Genomic DNA, 25,864 nt, shown 5'->3' on the forward strand with positions numbered 1-25,864 from the left:
AAAAAAAAAGAAAACATGGTTTGTAGCAAAATATCTGTACATTTAGGTTTACTTTGTTGAGTACTTGTTTTTGACCGCAGACACACATTAGATGAAAACATGAGCTTAAAGAAATCCTTTCAGTGGTTAAATACTATACATTAAAATTACAATAAAGTGAGTAGACACAGTAGCCTGGAATATAATCGATTTGTAGAAAGAAAAACAGTTGACAGAGATGAAATGCTAAGTCCAGTTATGACAATGAGACAGGGTTCAGCATATTTTGTGCAGTATTTACGTTTGGTATAAAATGTTTTCAATGTTGCTTTACAGGCTCATTCACTCCTGATTTGTTCCCAGAAACCAGACAAACTGCTGTGCTGCTACAGAAATGCAACATTTAAAATGGACGGTAGAGTTTATGAGAGCACTCATTGATTTTAGATCGACAAATTCAGTCTTGATCCATTTACTTAACAAACTAATTATGGAGGAGAAGTCAGCATCTGCCTGATATGTAAAATTCACTTTACTCTTGTCTTGATTACTTTTTCATACTTTAGTAAAAACAAATTACTTTTCTGATAACCTTTTTCAGGCCTGATCATCAGCCCTTTTAGTCAGAGTTGGAAAAACCTCATGAGATAAAAAAAGAGTGCAGGTTGAGCACATCGTATTGTAAGAGGAATGTAAAAGAGCACCGGAATGTACCGAGATAAAACAGAGCATCAAACCCAACACGTAAAGATGTAATATCTGTAACAGCTAAAGGGAGCGCGTCCCATACATTCTACATTACGTTTCCATCTCTTTACGTGGCTCTTAAGGCCACTGCAAGTCCAGTTTTACACATCGTCAAATTAAAGCCAGGTCAAGTGGTATTGCTCGAAGTGGGACATTTTAAAAAACAGTCATCAGACAAACAAGACGGCGTGACATTAGCCCACAAAATAAGTTCAGGCACTTGGCTTGTCTAAGGTTTCAACCTTTCAGACACTTTCAATTCAGTCCCATACGTCCCAGTCCTTCATCGTGAAAAGCTGCTGCTACGCCACAGACATGGAATCATTCTTATGTAATATATATACACATACTCATCTCTATGGTTGCTACACTCGTCATCTTTCACTTATCGTCCTTCATTCTACATCCAACATCCTGTCTTACACATCCTTGCCATCTTCCCCCCCCCCAGCACATGCACGTCTCCCTCGTCACACGACCACTTCGTTGTTGAGCGGCCGCAGGTTCTGATCATCGAAGCGTCTCCTGACACTCCTCCGCACAGCGTCTGCTCGCCTGTAAGGCTGATTCCTCAAATCTGAGGAGGAAGAAGGGGGGTAGGACGGGGGTGGGGGTGGATAAAAGAGCTGTCAGTCATCTTGTTGAGGTGTTTTGATGAGCCAACATGCTCAGAGTGCTGGCAGCCTGTCTGTCAAAGCAGCATGAGTTCTACACAGAAGAGAAAAGGCCTTGCCGGTCAGCTGTCTCTGTGCATTACCACTGAGACAGGCTTAGGGTTTCTGACTTAGTAGAAAACCTTCCATGCATCTGGGGAAACCCCAAGATGCACCTTCATCGTAAAAAGGATGAATAAGCTACTGAAAAGAGTAGCTATTTTTAGCGTTAGACATTCAAGTTTACTGTTATGAAGGAGTGGAAGAGAGGGTAGGGGTATGTGGATCCTAATTGAGAAGACAGTAAAAGAAGAAGGGAGGTAATAAAGGGATGCTTGCCAGGTTTGGGACACATCCACCACTACAGGTTTGCTACTGGACGAGTTCCTTACCCTCGAGTGGACATTGGGAAATTTAGTAATATTATTCTTCTTTAGGGCTAGATGAAGAGAAGACAAAGTGGAGGTTAGAAATGGAGGAGCATGTCAGCCCGACATATTCACACCGGCTTTGCTAAGACAGCACTGTGAGAGCAAAGCAGTGGCAGCAGGCTGCATGGGGGCGGGGGCGGGGCCAGAGGAGGGGGGTGGGGGGCGGCAGGAGAGGAGAAAGAGCAGGAGAGTGTTAAGAGGAAGGAGTAGAGGATCAAAGCTTCTGTCTTTTCTTTCTGTGTTATAAACTCAGGCTGCTTTGCGGAGGCGCTACCAGCAGGACAGAGAAAGAGCCCGTTTCAAACTTCCAGTACAAGGCAGATGTGAACTGAAACAAACACAGCAGGATTGTTACATTCAATAGCAGATACACCCAAACCCAACCAAAGCATGCAAGCATCCAGAGGAATGGATTACTAATGCATGATGACTGTAAACAGGTGGAAGTTAGTAGCACACACACAATGCAAAGAGATACCAAAGAAATAAAGAGTGCTGCAATGTAAGTGAGTATTCATATGAAGAAGTCATGCAGAGTATTGGTGAGCCAGACTCATCACAGTGAGGTGACCGGTCAGCAGGAGCAGGCAGAGCGTGTGGGCTAACAGTGAGATCAGGGATGCATTGTGGGGAAGCGTTAGAGATGAAGCAATCAGCATGCGAGAAGCTGTAACAGTAATGATATTATGTGATAACAAACATCCATTTATCATTAAAACACACAGGAAAGCAAGTTATAATGCCACAGGCACTTACAAGATCTGCCATACTGCCATCTAGATTATGACTCATGAATAATATATATACAGAAACGCTTTATTAAATTAGATCTAACCAGTGAAAACTGTATATTATTTGATTTATGAGTACGTGTTTGTTTACAATCAGTGACCACTAGATGGCAGTATGCAGCTTCACTTTTCTCCTTAAGCACTTGATGAGAAAAATGACTCTTCACTAATTGTAACCTCCTGTCAGTGCAGATAAGAGTAACCTTGGAGACCGTTTCCTCTGTGACATTATGGTTTGCCATGGCTGATCAAAATAAATGATGATAAATGAGGTGTCACACTTCATGCAGGTGGGCAGAAAGAACTGTTATACCGACACCAAGTCATGCTAAGGAGGGAGAAAACATGTGAACACACACACACAAAGGCGTGTGTGCAAAAACCATGAGATCAGACTCAGTGCACAGTTGGGTCCAAAAGTGTGAGGGGAGGTGTGTGACGGTTTAAAAAAAGGGAGGAAATGTGTCAAGAGGCATGCAAGGGAGGAGGAGAGAGAGACATAAAGAAGAAAACGTTTTGTTCCAGCAACCTTAGAGAAGAGAGAGAGTTCTACAAGCTTAGTAATGGTACTCCTCATTGAGGGCGGGCTCGCAGAAGAACCGAGAGCCGCGCTTGGCGGTGCGGGCGGTAAAGGGCACTGTCTTCAGAACTGCATCGAGAACAAGGAGGACAACAGCCAGGACAAGACAAGACAAACACAGTATAAGAGAAGCAGACTCCTACAGGTTTTAGCACTGGTTAGCGCTAAGCAAATATACAACAACAGCATCGGGAGGGGCCGGGCTAAATGTCTTTATGGGAGTTCATTCTAGTAGTTAAGGCTCCACTGAAGGGTCTGAAACAAACTGTACCATTCACTTATTCTGGCTTTGTTTGTTAATATACATCAAAGTTATATTGTTACAGCGATAACACTAAAAAACATTAACATTATTCCTGTGGTGGCAAAAGTCTGAAGGAACCTTTAATACGGTAGTGTTAAGTTACATTAAGTCAATGTAAATATACTCCTTTTTTTAAGTAAAAATAAATTCTACTACTGTCCATGTCAGTTTAATCGCCCCTCAGAAGGCTCAAGATGTATTCATTTACATCTGAATAAATAATATTGTACGATTTAGTCACATCCCGGCCCCGTCTATGTACAGATGTACAGTGTTACAAAGCAATGACAGAGCAGACAAGATAAGCAATGATCATAGAACACATTGAGCTGAGTGTCAGTGCATGTTTGTACTCATTAGGTTACCCTTTAGTTCTCAAACATCTGACAGAGCCAAAGTCATTGAGTTAGTTGGTTTAGATTCCCCTTGTTAATGACTGTATAGCATTAAAGAGGACCTTCATGCAGAGTGCCCTGTACTTTGTGTGTGTGTGTGAGAGAGAGTGTGTGTATGAAGGGAGAGCATCCAGGCCTGTGTGTCGTTACCCGTGATGATGTCCTCTATCGCTCCATCTTTGCCTTCGTAGACATGGCGGCTGTCTTTCACCTGTTTCTTCCTGAGCTCCTGGATCAGCTCTTGCTGCTGCCGCTTGCTCTTATGAGGAGACTGAGGAGAGACATTGTTAAACATTTATTAATAAGTTATACTCTGAGTCACAAGTCACTCAAATCTACAAGTGATTCTGCCACTCGTAATTTCCCTCGGCTCAGATCATAGTTCTTTTGCTTGAAACATCGTTTTCCTCTGTAAGTTAGTGTAAGTTCATTAAACCATTAAGGGAAGTTAACGGCTGATCCTGAGTCAGTGTGATGTGGCTCAGCAGGGCGTCAGACCCAGATATAACTGTACCCGGCAGGCTCCGCTAATCCTGTGATCAGGAGGAGGGAGGATGAAGAGGAACCGGCTTACCTTCTGCTCACTGTGATCCACTGTGGCCTCCCAAAAAATAGGGCAGAGGGTATAGGGAGGGAGGGGATGTGAGAGAATAGAGGAGGGGGGGTTAAGGGAATGACTTACCTTGGTGTCTTCCTCCATCATGGCCTCCTGTTCTAAAAGCTTCTCCATCAAAAGCTGCTCCTGTCTCTTTTTATGCTCATTGTCCTCTTCTGCTTGCTGAGGAGATGAAATGAAAATGTCACAGTTACAAAATGTTGAAATATACAACTGTGTACGTTACAGCAAAGTATGCTGCTGAGATGATATGAGAAACTCAAAGAATTCATGTGCTGCTCAAGCTGAGATTCTATTTCAGTATCATAAATGTGATTAAGGAAGTCCTTACTGTGGTTAGGATCAGAAGTGCACTAAAACATGGTGGGATGTTTTTGTTTGACTTTAGATTTGTGTAGAAGGAACGGGCTTCTCTTTGTATCCCCACACTGACCCTCCCTAGACGCTGCTGTGACTTAAAGGGGAACTCTTCCTATTTTAAACTTCAAAGACTGTTTGCAGGTCTTGGGGAGTACTACTGTGAGGAAGAAAGTGATATAAAGTATTTTGTGGCCACACAGAGAGCTAAAAGGATTCTAGCGATGTCCCTTAAGGCAGCGTCGTTTGGGGCTGAAGACTACAAGCTTAGGAAATGACAGAAATCAGTAGGGCTGTGCAATTAATCGTATTTTAAATCGCAATTTCGATTTTGGTCTGCCACAATTACGAAAACAACAATTATTTTGCTTTGCTAGGTTGTGACAGTGCACTGCAACATATTTGAGCTAATTTATTTTGGTCTCATTTATTTTGTATTTATCATATTTATATATGTTTAGTAGCTTGGGGAAGTGTGCTCCAAAATATTTGTTGATCTTGTTTCTTGGTATTTATTATTTTTACATTATTTATTTAAATGTAAATATTTCATTTATTTTTGTATTGGTTTTTCAGTTGAATTACACGTTCAGGGTAATCAACAGTTAAAAAGATACTGTTCAAATTATTATTTGTATTTGTTTTAAAGTTCAATAAATGGAAGTCAATGAATAATCGTATATCAATTATTGACCAAAATGATGGTGATTATGATTTTTGCCGTAATCGCACAGCCCTAGAAATCAGGGGGTGTAAAGAAAGAAAGTGTATCTTTCCAGTAGGCTGCTCCTCATCTCCACTTGAGGATCTTTTGGCCACTTCTAGCATAGCACAGCTGAATAAAAGACTGTCCAATATGAGTTTGAGGTTATCAAAGTATTGGTGGAGTCTTCTTTAAAGTAGTACATGTCACTTTGTGTCATTCCTATGAGGGATGTTTATGGAACTCACCCTGTAAGCCCTAATAAATCGCACAAACACGGGGAAGAAGACGGAGGGTGGCGTAGTTTTGGAGTTCTCCCCGAAGAACTTCACTGCCTCGTCAAAGGCATCCTTTCAAAGACAGACAGTTGACTTGGTTAGAAAACACTTCACTACAATACAAAAAAAGCGATAGAGCCGTAACATAGCGAGTTGTGTTTATATTACCTGTGCAATCTTGGCATCCTCCTGCAGCTTCTTCAGCTTGTTCTCATTGTGTGTGATGAAGTCTTTGAGCATGGTGTTGTGTCCGTGCATGCTGTACTCTCTCTTGGTCAGCTCCATGCCTCTCTGCAGCTCCCTCACATCCATCAGGACGTTGTCCAACGACACTGTGAACAAAAGCAGACGTAGATGAGTGCACAGGAAACGTACACATGTGTGATGGGCAGCAAACACATCCGACTGTACGGCTCACCTGCTGCAGCTTTCTCCACGTAGTGCAGCTCGTTGTAGAAGAGCGCAACCTGAGAGTACTTCTCTTTTACTACGTTGGCTATGTAGTGTAACAGCGTTAGCTTGCGGTCTGTCGACTTGGTGTCGAGTAGCTGTAGAAGAAAACAACAAACTTTAGAAAACATCTGAGCAGAAAAAGTAAAAGGCTTTAAACTCACAGAGAGGAAACGTACCAAGTCTAAACTTTGCAGCTTGAATCCGTACACTGCTCCTCTCTTGCTGCTGTTCATGTAGTTCCCGAGGGCCAAGATAATCTGGAGAACAAGAGAGAACACTGTGAGCTACACCTTGCAATCATTTCAACATTAAGTTCAGTCCACACACAAATTATTGATTCACCTCTAGAATTTTCTTCAGCTTCTGTGACGACTTGATGGACACAGAAGCTGCAATGACTGCATGAATTTGCTGTGGGGGAAACAAAGAGGAAGGCATGAGAAGATTTGCATTCACTTTCTATAGTCATCCCAAAATAATGCCCCACTTTTTGTATAGATATAAAAGGGTTAGAGATCCCAGTTCTCACCGGCGTGAGCATCTGAATGCTCTCACTGAAGTTCCCGATGAACGCCATGATGGTCATCTTATTCATGAGCCGCTCGATCTTGCTGAACTGCATCATGAAGCGGTCCTCGCCCGTCAGGCTCTCCAGCGGTTTGCGCTCCTTCTCAAACTGCCGCATGACTTTCACCTCATGCTCTGTGGGCTGGAAGCGCATCAGACACTCAACGTAGTCCACCGGCAGAGTGCGCAGGTCAAAGCTGAGAGAAGGGCAGAAAAAGACCATTTAATGCCATGTGGTGTTGGGGGGAAAAAAATGATTGATGATAGGAAAATAAAGTCAGAACCAAATAAGAAAGTGAGAAACTTGTAAAAAGTAAATAATTATATTTTCACAACATTTCAGGTAAAAAAGGTTCATCCAGAACTGAATTCATAATTAAAAACAACAATTATTACAATCTTTACAATCAGTTACAATATCTTGTTGTAGAAAAGTACATGGAAGAGAAAAATAAGCATGTAAGAACACTAGAAGGATCTGGGTCTTTTATTTTGAAGGGGCTTACATCTGAATGGCCTTGGAGATCTCCTCGGGACTCTTGCCCACTTTCCTCAGTGTGATGGCCAGGTTCTTGGCTCTGTTGGAGTCCAGCAGCGTGATCTTGTTGGGCCCCTTCTGGATGACCTTCTGTTTGCTGGAGGTGAGGTCGATAGCCGGGCCCTGGGCTTTCGTCTTAAACATCTCCTCAAACTCGTCCACGTTCAGGTCCTAAAAGACGTACATAAAGACTCTGTTATTGTTCTGTTATCATAAAAATGGGGTCAGATGTGGGCAGACTCATACCGAGGGCAGACTCATACCTCGAGTATCCTCTCGTCATCGATCTCATTGAAGACCGTCCCGTTGATCTGGTTTGGTTTCAGGGCGACCCAGTTAAAGACGGGCATACGGAACTTTGTCTTGATGGGTTTCTTGATCTTAACCGCTGCACAGGAAACAGAAGAGTTAACACAGCGTCCTTAAACACTGAGAGTACACACACTCACATTCACACACGTGCAGGTGAAGGGGTGGACAGTGATTGGTGAGATGACCGTTTCAATTCTGAAAGGACACAAGCCTACTACAAGTTGATCTATTTGTATTTTATTGTGAAAGAACGCTTCCTTCATTTAAACAAAATGAGGTCACTTGGTCAGCAGGGTGCAGCCTGTTCGCCTCTGGTAGAAGAATAAGTCTAAAGGGAACACCCTGTGCAGTAAATGGATATGCTGAGGATTTCCTGCCTGTCACACTATTTATCGCACAGATTATGGCTATTTGTGACCACCTGGGCTGATTCACTGGAGCTGCACAGCGAGGTGGCGTCCTGCTTAGCCACAGAGACGAGGTGTCAGCAGGGACAGAGATAAGGCCGTCACGAGAAGGTAAACAGCATTCCAACTCTGGTACTCTCTATCATCAGCGTGCCACAGCAGGTCACTCTGTTTCAGCATGCAAACAACACTGTGAGATGTGGCAATACTCCATTCATACAAACAAACACATACACTTTAACAAAAACTACAGCAAGGTGTGAATCATGCAGGATTTTGAAATATGGTATTTTCATTGTTTGAAATCATCAGAATTTTTCACAGGAAGTCTCAACGTGAACAGCTGCATGACGAAATAATTCATAAAGTCAAAGGGGACAGAGTTTTGTAATATGTGGTTCTGAAATGCTGTCATGTTAGAAAAAGAGATAATGTGTTTGAGAAAAAACTCTTTCTAAGGGACATGAAATACACAAATGGGACTTTTTTTGTTTCTTTTCTACTGAGATACAAAGACTGAAAATACCATTTTCAAAAACTTGTGATAAAGGAAGGGGACAGAGGGGGGGAACAAAACACCGAACACGACAAGCAGAACCTACAGGAAAGTTTGATGGGTCCCTCTGGTTGGCAGAAAAAGAAACAATCCAAAGATAAATCGTTAGGAAATTGTCAGAGTTAGTGAGAAAGCGTTCACATGCCCATCTCAAACACACAAGGTACAGTAAAGGATTTATTTGTTTAAAATCAAACTTAAAAGAGTTTTATTTGACTGACTGACTGACTGACTGGCATCACTGTTTTGGATCTCAGGAAGTTTTGCTTACACACGCATGCACACCCAGGAAAATGCACCCACGTCTACATGCAGTAGAGAAAAGTCTCAATGAGTCGGGGGCTGACCTTTTATTTATCAATAATCTAAGCAGTAGCATGCCTTTTAGTACATTTGATATGCAACGTTCATTTAGTAGGTTAAGTTTCAGACACAAAAACTGTCAACTCAAGTCTGATGGGCTGATGCTGGTACTTGTCTGCTATTTATTAAACATACAAATACATATAAAGACTAACTTTGTTGAACAAAAGGTAAACAGTTGCAAAAGGCTTATTAAAGCCTGGACATCACATGCATGCAACTGCTTCAACCTCCCAGCAGCACCTCCAGCCTTTAAAGTGTTTCAACCTTTAAAATGAGCAACGGGGGAAAGCAGTTGGGAAGTGAGTCTAATATAACTGAAAATAGCAAATAAAACACACATAACTCACACAGAGACACACACACCTGACTCACACAGAGACACACACCTGACTCACACAGAGACACACACACCTGACTCACACACCTGACTCACACACCTGACTCACACAGAGACACACACCTGACTCACACAGAGACACACACCTGACTCACACAGAGACACACACCTGACTCACACAGAGACACACACCTGAAGAGAGACACACACCTGAAGAGACACACACCTGAAGAGACACACACCTGAAGAGACACACACACCTGAAGAGACACACACCTGAAGAGACACACACACCTGAAGAGACACACACCTGAAGAGACACACACCTGAAGAGACACACACCTGAAGAGACACACACCTGACTCACACAGAGACACACACCTGACTCACACAGAGACACACACCTGACTCACACAGAGAGACACACACCTGACTCAGACAGAGACACACACCTGACTCGCACGGAGACACACACCTGACTCACACAGAGACACACACCTGACTCACACGGAGACACACACCTGACTCAAACGTGTATGAGACGACCTTACCTGCTAACCCAGAGTTCATGATGACAGTGGGCGTGCCACAGCCGGGCAGTGGGGGGGCTCCAGGAGGAGGCGGAGGAGGTGGTGGTGCTGAGAACTGTGAGAGCGGGCCTGGTGGAGGAGGCGGAGGCGGAGGGGGAGGGGGAGGCGGGGGAGGTGGGGGAGCTGCTGCTGCCGGGACGGCTGACGGTCCGTTTGACACTAAGAGAGAAGAAAGACGCTCAATAACACTTTTCAACAGACATGCAAACTGTGATTATTATTTAAGCTTAAATGCTATTAAACTCATTTGAAACCCACATGTGCCGTTCAGTGGCAGTGGGGGGGCTGGAGGAGGTGGAGGTGGACCCGGTGATACGACTCCCATATGATTGGGACTGTAGGCAGCACCGTTCCCTCCCATCACAGCGCCCGGCAGGCCCTCTGCCCCCGAGGGGGGGGAGGGCAGGATGGTGATGTCTCCGTCTCCCTTCTTGTGGATCTTGATGGTGCCTTGTCTCTCCAGCTCGTGGATCTTCCTCTCCAGGTTACTCTGCCGCTGGATGGCCTCGTCCTTCTCCTTCAGCAGCAGCCGCAGCGAGTGCACCTGAGAGCTGGCGTCTTTGTACACTTCCTGTGTGTGAGATGGACGGACACAGTGAGTTAAGATTAGTTAAGGAAGTATTTTCTAACTCATGATTTGTGTTTAGTGTTTATTGTGTGTAATAGTGAGTGTCTAATGAAACCCTAAAAGATACACGTGAGTTTGAGACTGACCCTGATCGATTCAAGATCCTTGTTCCTTTGCATCAGCTGCTTCTCCAGCTCCACGATCTTTGACATGGCCTCATTCTCCGTGTCCAGCAGCTTCTCTGTTATCTAAAATGATAAGCCAGGAAATGAAGTTGTTGCGGTCGCAGCTTCCAACTAAATATGTTAACATAGACACCACATTTTGAAGACTTCAAAGTTCTAAATGTTACATAAAGTATGTGTCCTTATAAAGTGAGTAGTTCTTGAGATAAATCGATCCTATATTCATCCCAAATTAGGAAATGATATTGTTATAGCAGCAATGTGTTCAGGCATTAAAATACTTAAAAGTTGAAATAAAGAATAAATATAATTAAATAAAAATGAACATAAACAGCAAATATATACATATCAACAGCAGAAAACTAAAATATCACAAAGAATACACAATATAAAATATTCTGGATGAATTAGAATGCTCAAAATAAAATACATTGTAATTACCAACATGGTAGCAGCATCTAACTCAATACGTTAACATAGACTACAGATTTTGAGGAATTCTAAGTGTCCTTATAAAGTGAGCACTCTGTCTTTTTAAAGTGTCTGGCAGTTAAGGGAAAGCATGAGATCATAGTAAATCCCAGGCTGACATCCTGGAATCTAACGCACATCCTAGTGCAAAAGAAGATACATGAGAGAGAGACGAGTCAGCTTCCTGGAGTAAAAATCAATCAGTGGAGGGCTCTCACATGTGACATGTTCTCCTCCAGCTCCTCCACACGCTCCAGCGCTGCGTTTTTGGTCTCTGCATCCTCCAGAAGGGCTCCCACGTCAAACACGTTGTCCAAGTAGGCCTGGATCTGAACCTGCAGCTTATCACTCTCTGTATGCTTTAGTTTCTGGAGAAAAATGCACACAAAAGTAAAGATATGATAACATTCAGACAGTTAGGGAGTGAGAGGTGGGAGACATTTGCTTCTTCAGTTCACCGCACTAAGCCGACATCTCAAACCCCGAAGCCAGCATTGATCTCATCTGAGACGAGGAATTAAAGAACTGACAGATATTTCTTCTGAGGTAATGGAAAACACATTATTGACTGCTTCTCTGTGGCGGCTGTCTCGGGGGTGCTGTAATGACAACCTCTGCTCTGTCTGGGCTGAGCTGACTATCAAGAGCGGGAGTGTTTGGTCTGTCTGTGAATGTTTCCTACAGCATTACGTCTCAACTCACGTCTAAGTAGTCGTCCAGACACAGCTTGGTGAAGTCGAACTGTAGGTGAACTCTGAAGTTCATGTCCTCCACCGAGTGCACAACTATGTTGATGAACTGCATGCAGGCCACCTGGGGAATAAAAGCAGAAGAAAGAGTGAACTAGTGAACCTACTTTCTGAAGGTTTTAAATCATGCATATAATGTGTGTGTGTTAATGACACTCAGCCTGGCACCTCTGTGAAATGATGTAATGCTTATTATCACATCTAAGGCCTTTAAATATGGCTTCCACTGACATTGTGTGTATAAAGCTTTATTATTATTATAGCTGCTTTGCGGGTAGAGAAGCTTATCTGGCAGATAAAGAGGATCTGAAAAAACAAATTAACAAAAAGAGCCAGTTCAACTCCATTGCCTGCCTCATGGGAAGCTGCGTAAACAGATCCAGGAGGCTCTTCTCCCCACAGTGTATGATGTACACACACACACTTCTTCTCACCCTGACATGGCTTAATCAGCTATCGGTAAGAAGCTATGTTGTCGCTGTGTGACATGGCAGCTTTGACAGAGTCTGTTTGCTTTACTGCTGCTGTCAGACGACGGCCTATCAAGGGACTGCGAGTGGACTTGTGACGTGAAGTCCTTCACACACAGCATCTGTTGGATTTCACTCACACGCACATGCAGTGTTTGCCTCATATCAATTAAGACACTTAGATGGACACACACACATCGAGTAAAATACGGTCCAAGTTGGCACTTTCTTCACAGCGTCTTTTAATCTTATCTGCCAGAGCAATTAGCACGCCTCTACCTGGAAATGACAGACTTGGCAGAGCTTATGGTCACTCCAGTTTGATGCGCCACATGCGCGGTTTGTGCAGTGATGACTTCAATTAGAGGGCTCTTACAAAGACTGATAGCCGAGTGTGTATCTTCAAACTGGAAGCAAGGGATTGCAGTGTGATTAATGCTCATATGGAGTGTGTGTGTGTGTGTGTGTGTGTGTGTGTGTGTGTGTGTGTGTGTGTGTGTGTGTGTGTGTGTGTGTGAGAACATACCATGAAGTCGATGTTGTTGTCCTCGTTTTTGAAATACTCCATCAGCCTCTCAAACCGCTGTGTCTCTATACACACCTGCAAAACAAAACACATCTCACTTATTCTATTTATTGCAGTTTAGGTGTAGAGAGCAACCAGAAGGCATTTATGCACCAATCGCTGCCTGAGACAAAAACATTTTTCATTTGTGCTTGAACTTTTGTGATACCCACACACAGTGACACTAGATGAATGCTTTTCCATCAATATGAACTAGAACCGTTGTGTCATGGTCCCTTTAATATCACCAATCCCAGTCAGAAAACCAGAGGTTATCATTATTTGGTGAAGATGAAAATAAAATGCTGCTCAATACATCACAGCTCGCCATGACCTCAGATATTCATGACCTGCTGCCGGAGTGCATCTGTGTTCAATATTGCTTATGGGTAAACTTGTATCACATGTACTGTCGTCATTTTCCCATGCTTATCGGAACTGGAATTTGGGAGATAAAAAATAAAAAAGGAGAGATGCTCTGCACATCAGACAGTTCATCTGGAGGGCAATGAGGGAGATGGAGCATGATGAAGAATTGAGAATGAAGGGAGGGAGGAAGAGGAGAGTGCATATCCAAAAACCTCGGAACAATGTTTGAGTCTCAGCCTGCAGCCCCTTCATCACTCACAGGATATCAAAGTCAGTACAGAGGGCTTTTTTTTTTTTTTTTAAATGGACCACCATAATGTGCCCTCAATTCACTGCAGAAAGATACGGAAATGTGAACGAGTTCTCAAATGCTTCCAGCAGCCTACACTATCATGACATAAAGTTTAATCTCATTAGTAGAGCTGCGTTCTCCCTTAGCCTTCTTCTCCGTCTAATACCATTACCACTGAGATCAACACTCAATATTTCATTCAGGGCTGTAAATATTGCATTAACTGCAGTCGGCCCATTTTTTGTGGGTCCTATGCTATAAAGTTTGGCTGCTGTTAGCTCCAACACCCCTCCCACTCTTTCCTCCTGCAGCCAGAATACCTTATCCAGACAGACATGGGTCAGCCAAGGCTATTTTGAGCTTTGATGTGTCTGCTAAAACTAGTTAACACACTTTAATTTTTTTCTCTGGTAGCTAAGTGTGTCCTGCTGTGCTATTCAGCTAAAGCAGAGTATGTAATCTGTTGACAAAGAGCTCATTATATGATGCTATCCTGAGGAATCTGCTGCTCTCACATCTGCCGGCAAAGCATTCCTCCAGGGCTGAGTCACCGTTTGAAATGCACAGCCGAATGTAATGACATATCTGTCTCCTTAGACCCCACTTTCCCTCTCCGTGCAGCTCGTACCTCCTTAAAGTTGTCGAACGCAGAGAGAATAATTTCATGGCCTCCTCTCACGAGACAAACTGCCGCCAGGAGCTCCAAGACTAGAGCTTTAGTTCTGCAAAACAGGGAGATAAATAAAGACAAGGATGGTTAGTAAATGACAGCCAGCACTGCGGCAACCTGTACTTTAACACAGAGCAAACAACGCGGAAAACAGTGTGATTTAAGATCCTGCCAATGCTGAAGTTGTAGTTTGGATATACATGGGTGATAATTACAATGTATATTATTTTGTGTATATATATATATATCCTATAAATATTAATTAGCCACATGAACTAACTCTTAGTAACTTGGAAAAAATAACTCTGTAGTGTCAAACTTGAGAAAAAAAAAATAAAAGAAGTCCATATTTTTATCTTACCCACTACATTAAAAGGCAAGTTTAACAAAATGAACGTGTGTGTGTGTGTGTGTGTGTGTGTGTGTGTGTGTGTGTGTGTGTGTGTGTGTGTGTGTGTGTGTGTGTGTGTGTGTGTGTGTGTGTGTGTGTGTGTGCGTGTGTGTGTGTGTGTGCGTGTGCAGTCTCCAGTTCATTCATGCAGGATGTCTCTGCCTGGATGAGATGATATGTGACAGGTGATGCGAGCGGTTTCACATCCACTTTTGAGGAAATCCTTGAGCCTCTGGGCACAAAGTGCACACACACACACACACACGCACACACACACACAGGAGCGAGTCCTTCTGTTTGCTGTCTCGGTGAGCAGCTGCCCGTGTGGTGGAGTGTGCCAGAGGTGCCCTGACCCGTCTGTCGGGATGAATGTGCCCGAGAGCTACAAAGACACTCTCACTCTGTGCAGGTGCACTGAGGCTAATGTTTGGACTCTGAATGTTCCATTATGGGTTGGGGTCTGTTGGTATTATATCTGGATTTGTTGAGCTCTAAATGCTATACAATTCCTTTGAGTGAGATATTTTATTTCCTGTGTCTTTCTTTACAGGAAAAGAGCAACGTAAACAAATCCAAACATGTAAATAATAATGGAAATTGTGATTTTCAGTTTAACTTACCTTGGGTTTTTGTTGTTGAGACTTAGTGCAATTTCATTCACAGCATGTGGGTGGGACATGACCATGTTGAAGCCATACTAGGAGATGAAGAGCAAACAAGACGGAGAGAGACAGATACAAATAAGTTAATTAACAGAGAGGAAGAGCATGAGGTGCATCCCCCTGCATAATAAATGAAACGTGGAGCATTAGCAGTGGGACAAATTGAATTTGGCTGCAGTTAGATACGTGTGCTTTAGTCCAGAGGGACATGCAGTCTGTGTGCACAGGACTGACCTGGTAATTCATGATAGCACGCAGGCACATGATGCAGACGTGGACATCATCTTTCTTGCAGACCAATCTGGAGTTTTTCAGAGTTCTCCGGCTCGGCAGTGTGTTGGAGCTAAAAAACAAAAGATAGAAAAGACAAAAGACATTTAGTGATGAGAGGAACGTTTTTTACCAAAAGAAAAAAGGGACAACTTTTGAGTTTCTGAACACAAACAAGAGTGCACGAGGCCCGGATAAATAAGAAAACAGATGCTATTTGTGAATGAGTCTCCATCACACACCACCTACTTCACATAGGGAGGCTGTTAAACTGCCACACCACGTTACATTAACACACACAAAGGCCATATAATCTACAGCCTTCGCCAGGGGCAACAGGATGCCCTCTTTCAATTGTTTTAAGTTTATGTCCTTAACAAAGATATCACTTATAGCTAACACAATAGAAGCAAGTCATTTGCATGCAACACACTGACTGTGCTGCTTTATGTGGACAAAAACAAGGCTTTTTTTTTCTCCTGGTGCAACTCTCACAATAAGAAAAAGAATGCTGGAGCAGCAGTATTACTGAATGATATGCAGAGCCAGTCAGAGCTAAACGGTTTATTTTCAGACTTTTGTCACGAGGTTCAATTACCGCCCTGAGTTCTGGGGGAAAATGTGTCTTCAGGCTACTGATAGACACGGCGATTCGTGTCGGCTCCCATGCCTAAAGGCCTGACTTTGCTGTGAGTCACAACATTGTGTGTGTGTGTATGTGTATGTGTATGTGTATGTGTATGTGTATGTTTATGTGTATGTGTATGTGCATGTGCGTGTGTGTGTGTGTGTGCGTGTGTGTGTGTGTGAGTCAGCAGTTCAAAGACAGATGTAGAACTATTTTGAATCATGAATGTTTGTTGATGTACAAAATGTTTCAGTTAATCATGTCTTAAAAATGTTGTCTAAACTTTGTTAGTTTGTATGTCATTTAAATAATTAGCATTCTACTTGTCATGTTAAGCAGGATGTGGCAACAATCCTAAAAAGGTGTTCTCCCGGTAATACACATCCAAACGGAGGCGCGGCACAATTTTGAGGAAATGAGTAACAATATTTCTTAATCTCAAAGTGATGATAAATGATTACGCAATATGCTACACCTTGACCTGCTTTGACTTGTCTGAAATTACTCAACTCAACTTTTATATCAAACACTGCAACTTGAATATGACTCCAAGGAGGAAAGGAGTTGAAAACTGAAGGAAGAGGAGAGCTGAGTGGACAGCTTTATTCTCTTCAATCAGAGAATCCTTCCCTGAATGTGAATATTTAATGTCAATTCCCAAAACAGCTTGTGCACAACAAATAACACCACAGGACAACACCAAATACTACATGTATAAATATAAGATACAGGTCTAACACAGCTATGTATTTCCAGCACATTCCATACCGTCGTATTTCAGAGCACTTTGGACAGCTCAGTGTGCTTGGTGTCCTTCAAGATGGCAGTTTGAAGAAGACATATACAAGTATTAATTTGACACCCATTGAATCTTACATTATTCTCAATTAAAGCTAAGCTAAAGCGAGATAAGCACAAAAAGGGACAGATATTCTGTATTATGGATATTAAAGAATTTATAAACCACAAGAGCAAATGCTTCAAAAACTATTAGCAGGAATCCAAAATACAGAACATGGTTAGAGGCTACCTAAGCCTAGTAAAAGCCTTCACTTTTACAGGGCTTTTGTTGAAACTAGGCTAGCTTCTGCACAGAATGGCATTTAGGGAGCCACACAAGCAGCACACAGGCACAGAGGCAAGAACAATGAGGGAAGAAAAACCCATTTGCTCCGAGGAGAGGAGAATTCAGTCTTGAGCGCGGGAGGGGAGGCTGGCAGTACAAATAATTCACATCCCCGACACAGACAGCGGGACAAATAAACTGGGCAGCACTAGCAGGGAGGTATAAAGTACAATGAGGCAGGGGAATAGTGTGTGTGTGTGTATATGTGTGTGTATATGTGTATGTGTATGTGTATGTGTATGTGTATGTGTATATGTATGTGTGTGTGTGTGTGTGTGTGTGTGTGTGTAGGGAGCAGGGCTGCAGGGTCAAGCTGCAGAGCCAGCAAAGTGAGAGACCTGCCTGCTGTTGATGACTGGCAGACAGAGGAGCAGATGACTATAGAGGAACACCAGGACAGAGCAGAAGAGACAGTCAGCCTCACTGAAGACACTGTTACACACACTGTAGACGCTGATGATACAAGGGTACATCCGGAGGAAGCAAATGTGTGGGTGATAATCTGATATGGGCCAATATTGATAATATAGGTGTAACAATTAAAAAAACAATGAGTCAAAGAATAAATATGTCCCGATGATTAAACAAGCCATCACTGTCTGGAAATCATTGCGGATTAAAATATGTCATGATAGCTTTAATAGTGTAATAGGTGTGGCTTTCATATCTAAGACTATCTACGACTGATTGCAAACTCTAATTAGATCAAAAACACTGTAACACAGGAGAGCAAAAGAGAACAAAAATACCTGAATGCCACATTTACTTATTTCACATGTGTTACTTAAAGTACTTTTGAGACAATAGGCAACGGAAAATAAGTTTTGATTACCATGCAAGGATAATACTAAAGAGGCATGTGCCTCATTGGATCAATGGTGCTCTGTGTACAGTGTGTTCAAGTTAACCTCTTCAAACTAAAGGATTAGAGGTCACAGAAGTCATAGCGGGAGCTGTACTGAAACATCAATGGCATGACATGGAGGATTAGTGAAATAATGCACAAATTAATGGGATTTATTCTTCAGAGCATATATTAGCATCGACTTAAAAATTAACTTCTGTGAAATCTTCTGCTCGGGATTTGGTCCTTGAACAGATGTTTCAGTCTGTCACATAAAAACCTGCTGTCATGTGTGTCATCATCATGTGCAAAACCAGCCTGTGTTTGACAATCCTAAAAACCTAGACAAATAGAGTTTGCCTTATGCTGCAGAAATGTGTCTTAAGCCATTTAAAGTCATACAGACCTCATGACTACATAAAAGGGCTGCTAAGGCATCATATGAATGGTGTGACTTCTCAAAATAATCCCAATACAAACACGATGCTCCAGATAAACACTTGGTACAGTAAACTGCAAACACAGAAATTACACAAACACACATGGGTATTGGTACATCTTCTTAACCATCAATGTGTGTGCTTATTTACCGTATCGTGGAATGTCGCCCAGCTCGTGTGATGCCGTTCCCACTGAGAGACGACGGCAGGGTGCCTCCTCCATGCAGGTCTTCTATAGAGCGGCTCCAGGGCTTTGACTTGTCCATAGGAGCGTCTGGGTTGTTCTCCACACAGTCTCCATCAAACCTGTTGCACCAAGTAAACAACACATATAATAAGAAACTACACAGTATGCATTCACTTGCCAATAGTTCAAGCTTTATTGAAGCCATTACAATATGGTTTTTTGAAAACAATAAAAACATTGGTAATATATCAATAATTTTGTGTTGTTTTTAGTAAATGTCTATAAGGTCTGATTTTACACCTTAAAACAAACTTTATATGAAACATAACAGTAACTGTAAAACATTCAACAAAGTTACCAGAAATATTTATTGAATAACATCACTGTATTATTGCCTGGCATTCATAAAAGTACCTTACCTTTTAGCTACAGTAGCTAACTAGCCTAGCTAAGCTCAACTAACCACACACTTCTGTCTGTAACATGAGCAGCTAACATAATTAAATATAAGTGTATATATAAATAGAGACATCTGCTAGACAATTTACCTATTAGTCCCATATAATGTATCTCACATATTGGTCTAGCACTAATGTGTGCCAGGAGAGGTGAAATGTTCTCGACTCCAGTGCTAACGCTAACATTTTAGGTTTTTGGTTTAGAAATAATAGTTAGGCTGAGTGTCTCAGGTTTTGTTGTACTTGGCAGAAACATTGGAAAGAGCTGGTAGTTACAGCATACCTGCTACGATCCATTTCATTTTTTTTTAGACTGGTCGTTTCCATGACCTTTATATAATGCAGTGGTGGTACTGAGGGTAAACACACTTTTACGGCTAACCATTCATAATGTGGACAGACCATAATAACATATGGTGAATTAGGGGGCTGAATTAACAATTTAACTGCCTGGCTCTTTGGCCCTGAACAGGGACCTTGTGACTGACTAATAATCACACCATTAAGCCATGAATAGAAGCCTATGGTTGGTACAATACAACGTGCCAATGTGTCAGCAATTGGCCTCGAGTGACTCAGTGTTTCTGACAAGCAGGCAGCAGAAGCAGCAGCATTAGTGGTGGTGGAGATGCATCAGCGGCTGTGCAGAATAGCAGCATTGTGCCACTTGTGAGTTCTGCATATAGACTATAGTTAGTTGGAAAAAAAGCGCTGGTAGTGACTTACGTGACGGCATACTGTGCAAAAGAAAGATACTCCACCAGCACGTCCAGGCCTTTGTTATCCTCATTTAGGAATTCCCTCACCCACCTGAAGAGAAAGAGAAACACAAAAGTTTATCACACAAAGTCTTACTAAAATACATTTTAGAAAGGGCACACCTTCAAAACAACCAGAACCAGAATTGTTTAATATTGGGGGCTTTTCAGTTGAATGGATTTCAAGCTCATTGCTGTTGGGTTAATCTTAGCTTAAAAACTCATTCTCTGAGTCTGGAAAAAAACAATTACACATGTTTTTAAAAACAGAACATTTAAAGAATGTTATATTCTTTTTACTTGTATGTTACCTGCCAAGAAACCCGGCATGTTTTGATTAGCATGCGTGCTCATGTGAATATTTAACATGTCTAGTAATTGACATGCCTCCCATTCAGCATTTAAAAAAAGACAAACTGCACCAAAATAAATAATACAGCAAAAGTACTGCTGTTACAATAACATTGAGATATTTTTAAGTGCCTTTTTGTTTAGCATAATGTGTTATAATATTCTATGCAGGCTTTAACCATACCTGAGTTTACTCTGTTGCTGTTTCTCTAACCTCACACATAGTTTGCAACTGTTGTAAAGACATGCCATCAGAATGATCAAAAGCCCATTCTCACCTCTCTTTACAGACACTGAAGTGGGCCTTTCTAAGGCAAAGCTCCCGCTACCTTTGGCATGTGCTGTTCTCTCTCCATATTTATAAGCAGAGCGAGTGGAATCACAGAACATCTTTATTTAATCGCATCCTATGAGGGTGCTATTTACTGGAGCCCCGACGGCTTCGATAGGCCTGATTGCTCAGTGATTAGAGAAATGTAGAAGACATAAACATAATGACAAGCGGGTGGGCTTGAGTGGTATTGATCAGATGAAGATGTAAGGTTAAACTGCTTTAAAAATCCACTAGCTGTTTCTTTATAAGCTCCCCTGTGGTGTAACTATATGGGAGTGAGTAACTCTAACGAGAGCGTCCAGTAAAGCGGTGCCTGGTGGGGCCTTTAAAAAGGGCTTGTCGGGACACATGGTAATCATTACCACAGGACACTAACTAACAATCCTCCCATTCACCAAATGTTGTTGACCACTGAGCAACATGTGAGGAGCTGGGGGTATATTCAGCAGTGCTCGTACAGGGACAATCTACCCTTTATACATTGCCTTCATGATAGATATATTTCTCTGTTTAACCTCTGAAAAGAAGCAGACGTTATTCACTGTCTGAGTGGGTGACATCTTGCTCCCTTGCCAAGCCCTCCTATCTCAATCTCACTCCCTGTCATTGCCATTGTGGTAGCACTTTGTCTAATCTAGATTAGGTAGATTATTTATGTAATCTAGTTTGCCAACATAAGGTCTCTAAAAGGAATGAATCCATGTAAACAATGCCTCCACTGATTTGCCAGACGGACATCGTCTCTGGCTGTGGTTTGAGTTTATTTTGGTCTGAAGAGCTGAATCTGATCGATGTGTAAACAGTGTGTAGGAGTGTGAGAGACAGTGTTGTCAGAAAAATGAGATGATTTGTGTGAGAGTCAGCGAAATACATGAATTGGAGTCCAATAATATGTGTGTGTGTGTGGGAGGGAGGAAAATAGAAAAACAGAGGGATTAAGAGATGTAGTTTAGATCACATTTATTTGAGGTCTGGTTGTGTAACCACCATATCTTTGGCTGTCACAACAGTCTGTGACCAGCTCTCGTGGCAGCCTCTTCCTGTCCTACAAAGGGTCTCCATGGTCTCCCACCTTCAGCCTCCTCCTAGCTGCTAGCCCTGGTCATCAATGCTAACAAAAACATCCTGGGGCTTCATTTATGAATAACCCGTTAGCACAGTTTTCTACTTTGTGAAAAAATTCAACCAAACAATATTCTCTCATCCCTATGCTTAATCTGCATTTCTTTAAGAGTTGCCTTGATAAATGATGTCCCCGAGTCCTCCAGATCCCAGAATGCATTAGGTCTAATGAATGATTCAGAGTAATCTATCAGAGTCGTTACCTATCAGGGTCTCTAATCACAGAGATAGGCCCTATGATCTATTGCCAGACCAAACACTGGGACATCGTGTGACGCTCATAGAGATATTGATCTTTCCTTTACGATGACTACAACGCTGAATCAATATCAGCTGCAGCAGGCTGAGGCTTGTTATTCTTGAATACCTGGAATTACACACAATGCTGCTGTGTTTTTATCTGTTGGGAAACCATGATATCTTGTTACATCTGAAATAAAACACCTTAAGGACGGCAGACTGAAACACTATAATCGTGTTTTCATTTGTAGAGGCTGCTCACGTGACGTTTGCGCTTAACAATCAATCAATTCATCTTTTCTCAATCGCCCCATGGCTCTCTGTGTAATATTGGGCATGAGCACTGAAATGAATGGGGGATGGTGGTGGTGGTGGTGCTGGTGGTTAGTGTCAAAGTCTGCGTCTCCGGGTGTCTGGAATGTCAGACTTTTCCCCCCTCAATCTAATATAACCAGGTCTGGGACATTCAATACTACACAAGCTTTACACACAATCCTGCAGTGACTCACTCACCCTATGTGATTGGTCCGTAACGAAATTTCCAGTTCTCTCAAGACTTGGGTGGACTCCTGAACTCGCCGTCTGAATTTCTGAGGAAGGAAAAAAAGGGGGGGGGGGGGCGGGTTAATAAGTCATTGTACCACTAGTACTGTAAATCATCAAGTAGCGGGGTAGGGATGTTTTGGCGTGGGGAAAAACCTTTTTTGATAGAAAGGCCAGACAGAGAGGCATGGACGCAACCACTGTGACATACACATGTGAAAGCAGGCAACTGATTACCAAATAAAAGTTGGGATTGAGGTTTTCTTTCGATTTTTAAGTGGGCCTCGAACTTGCCAGTAACAATCTAACCGGCTAACAGAGGAGGCAAGCTGACTCATTGGAAACTGTGAATATGGAGTAGTTACCATTATCTTGTTTGCTCACATTTGTTCTTTATGTAGCTGTAATGCCTACTAGTACCACCGTGATAAAATCAAGTAACCTAATTGGTTACCTCTCAAGCTCGAGCAGCACACCCAGCAGCAACACAAACACACACACATTCTGTCCTGTTACGGTGGCTACCGTTTAGGAGTGTGTTACTGTGTGAGCAACGTGCATTAAGGTATGAGCTGCCCGTGAAAAAAACTGAACAGAGAACATTAGTCGGCTCCTCTTTGATTTCAGCCTCTGATAGGAGGTTATCTGCAGGGCCAAACAAACAAAAGGCCCTTCAGGCTGTTACACAACGGCAGCAGCAAGGGAATGACCGGTGGTGATCACACAGAAGTGGGAAATCCTTGATGAGAGGGCGTGTATCTGTTGTATCACAACTTCTTTTCCCATGCCAATCAAACAAAAAATAATATTCATAAAATGTCTTATTTTTTAAAGAGAAAAATTATTTTATATAAAACATTTTTAGCGATTTCTTTTTTTCTGAGCTTACATTATAGAGCCCCAGGACACAAAAAAAGTCCAATAGAAAAGGTAAAATATTTAGTAAATAAGTTGGTAATTAAGCACCAATGCAAAAATATCCTTAGTTAAAATGTATCAAATGTGGATTGTTGCTTTTCTCTGATTTAGTTTCGGACTGTTGGTCGGACAAAACAACACATTTGAGGATGTCACTATAATTTTTAAGACAAACCAATTAATCGAAACTGTTTAGGAATACTCGTCAGAAGGACAATTGCAATTATGACCTTCCTCTCAAACGTTCTACATTATATATATATATATATATATATATTTTTTTTTTTTACTTGGTTAATAGGTTTTCTGCTTGTATTCTAGCTAAAATGTGGGAAGAAAGTAGAATAGAATAAAAGAGAAGACGAAAGAAGACAAGACAAGAGAATAGTAGAGAAGAGAAGAGAAGAGATGAGATCCACCCAGGGTTGGAGGGCCTGGTCACTTTCCATGTTGCGTTTGTATCAGGGAGGAAACAGAGCTCAGCCCTGTGTTAACCTATTATTACCATCCAGAGAGAAGAGAGCTGTTCCCATAGCACGAGTCCCTCTTTGGGCTGTGTCTTCGGTCTGTGTCTTTGGGCTGTGTCTTTGGTCTGTGTCTTTGGTCTGTGTCTTTGGTCTGTGTCTTTGGGCTGTGTCTTCGGGCTGTGTCTTTGGTCTGTGTCTTCGGTCTGTGTCTTTGGTCTGTGTCTTCGGGCTGTGTCTTTGGGCTGTGTCTTCGGGCTGTGTCTTTGGGCTGTGTCTTCGGGCTGTGTCTTTGGGCTGTGTCTTTGGGCTGTGTCTTTGGTCTGTGTCTTCGGGCTGTGTCTTTGGGCTGTGTCTTTGGGCTGTGTCTTTGGTCTGTGTCTTTGGGCTGTGTCTTTGGGCTGTGTCTTTGGGCTGTGTCTTTGGGCTGTGTCTTCGGTCTGTGTCTGTGTCTTTGGGCTGTGTCTGTGTCTTTGGTCTGTGTCTTTGGGCTGTGTCTGTGTCTTTGGTCTGTGTCTTGGGTCTGTGTCTTTGGTCTGTGTCTGTGTCTTTGGTCTGTGTCTTTGGTCTGTGTCTTTGGGCTGTGTCTTCGGTCTGTGTCTTTGGGCTGTGTGTTTGGGCTGTGTCTTTGGGCTGTGTGTTTGGGCTGTGTCTTTGGGCTGTGTCTTTGGGCTGTGTCTTTGGGCTGTGTCTTTGGGCTGTGTCTTTGGGCTGTGTCTTTGGGCTGTGTCTTTGGGCTGTGTCTTCGGTCTGTGTCTTTGGGCTGTGTCTTTGGGCTGTGTCTTTGGGCTGTGTGTTTGGGCTGTGTCTTTGGGCTGTGTCTTTGGGCTGTGTCTTTGGGCTGTGTCTTTGGGCTGTGTCTTTGGGCTGTGTCTTTGGGCTGTGTCTTTGGGCTGTGTCTTCGGGCTGTGTCTTTGGGCTGTGTCTTCGGTCTGTGTCTTTGGTCTGTGTCTTCGGGCTGTGTCTTCGGTCTGTGTCTTCGGTCTGTGTCTTTGGGCTGTGTCTTCGGGCTGTGTCTTTGGGCTGTGTCTTCGGGCTGTGTCTTTGGGTCTGTGTCTTTGGGCTGTGTCTGTGTCTTTGGTCTGTGTCTTTGGGCTGTGTCTTTGGGCTGTGTCTTCGGTCTGTGTCTTTGGGTCTGTGTCTTTGGGCTGTGTCTGTGTCTTTGGTCTGTGTCTTGGGTCTGTGTCTTTGGTCTGTGTCTGTGTCTTTGGTCTGTGTCTTTGGTCTGTGTCTTTGGGCTGTGTCTTCGGGCTGTGTCTTCGGTCTGTGTCTTTGGGCTGTGTCTTTGGTCTGTGTGTTTGGGCTGTGTCTTTGGGCTGTGTCTTTGGGCTGTGTCTTTGGGCTGTGTCTTTGGGCTGTGTGTTTTGGCGGTGTGTGTTTGGCACACGAGGAGATGAGAAACAGAGTGTTTTTATTAGGGAGGAGCCCTTTGTGTGTTTGTGTGGAGAGCAGAGCACATTTAGGGGTACTGCGCAGGCTCTCACAGGCCCCCCCCCCCCTTCTTCTTCTTATTCCACCAAACGCCCTACACTCCACACTTTAAGTACTACCAGCTGCAACACAGAGAGCAGGAAGAGAGAGGAGCCGACTGTGGGGGAAGAGGGTGAGGACGGCAGGAGGCGGAAAGAGAAGAAGAGGAGGAGACAGGGAGGGAGCAGGGAAAGGAGAAAGTGAGAGACAGGGATTTTGGTGAGTGTGAGGAGGGGTCATCCTGGAAACAAATCATGGCTGATGCATTCTTCGGGACGAGTTGGACTGGAGTTCTTCCTCCTTGGCTGCCTATTGGCTGGGAGCTGCCCAGAGGAATGCATCGGAGCCTGCCTATGGAA

The 25,864-nt window shown here is 42.9% G+C and overlaps 1 protein-coding gene across 5 annotated transcripts in view; it reads right to left on the reverse strand.

Moving 5' to 3' along the window:
* Nucleotides 1–31: 31 nt before the first annotated feature.
* fmnl2a (formin-like 2a) overlaps nt 32–25,864 on the reverse strand; it is a 46,805-nt gene continuing 20,972 nt past the window's right edge. Inside the window, exons 4-27 of one of the 5 annotated variants that reach the window (XM_034134347.1) lie at nt 22,624–22,700; nt 20,032–20,115; nt 18,811–18,966; nt 15,587–15,695; nt 15,311–15,387; nt 14,258–14,351; nt 12,930–13,004; nt 11,887–11,997; nt 11,403–11,552; nt 10,675–10,776; nt 10,219–10,531; nt 9,922–10,119; nt 7,656–7,780; nt 7,361–7,563; nt 6,817–7,051; nt 6,630–6,698; nt 6,464–6,544; nt 6,253–6,382; nt 6,003–6,166; nt 5,805–5,906; nt 4,563–4,658; nt 4,031–4,151; nt 1,719–1,818; nt 32–1,303 (exon numbers count right to left, since the gene is read on the reverse strand). In XM_034134347.1, the coding sequence (XP_033990238.1) occupies nt 1,303; nt 1,719–1,818; nt 4,031–4,151; nt 4,563–4,658; nt 5,805–5,906; nt 6,003–6,166; nt 6,253–6,382; nt 6,464–6,544; nt 6,630–6,698; nt 6,817–7,051; nt 7,361–7,563; nt 7,656–7,780; nt 9,922–10,119; nt 10,219–10,531; nt 10,675–10,776; nt 11,403–11,552; nt 11,887–11,997; nt 12,930–13,004; nt 14,258–14,351; nt 15,311–15,387; nt 15,587–15,695; nt 18,811–18,966; nt 20,032–20,115; nt 22,624–22,700 (2,973 nt within the window). In that variant the 3' untranslated portion in view covers nt 32–1,302. Of the gene's footprint in view, nt 1,304–1,718; nt 1,819–3,130; nt 3,251–4,030; nt 4,152–4,562; nt 4,659–5,804; nt 5,907–6,002; nt 6,167–6,252; nt 6,383–6,463; nt 6,545–6,629; nt 6,699–6,816; nt 7,052–7,360; nt 7,564–7,655; nt 7,781–9,921; nt 10,120–10,218; nt 10,532–10,674; nt 10,777–11,402; nt 11,553–11,886; nt 11,998–12,929; nt 13,005–14,257; nt 14,352–15,310; nt 15,388–15,586; nt 15,696–18,810; nt 18,967–20,031; nt 20,116–22,623; nt 22,701–25,864 lie in introns of those variants that run through there. The other 4 variants (XM_034134348.1, XM_034134350.1, XM_034134349.1 and 1 more) reach the window with 4 other exon arrangements.

The sequence above is a fragment of the Trematomus bernacchii genome, unplaced genomic scaffold, assembly GCF_902827165.1.
Source record: "Trematomus bernacchii unplaced genomic scaffold, fTreBer1.1, whole genome shotgun sequence".
Lineage (NCBI taxonomy): Eukaryota > Metazoa > Chordata > Actinopteri > Perciformes > Nototheniidae > Trematomus > Trematomus bernacchii.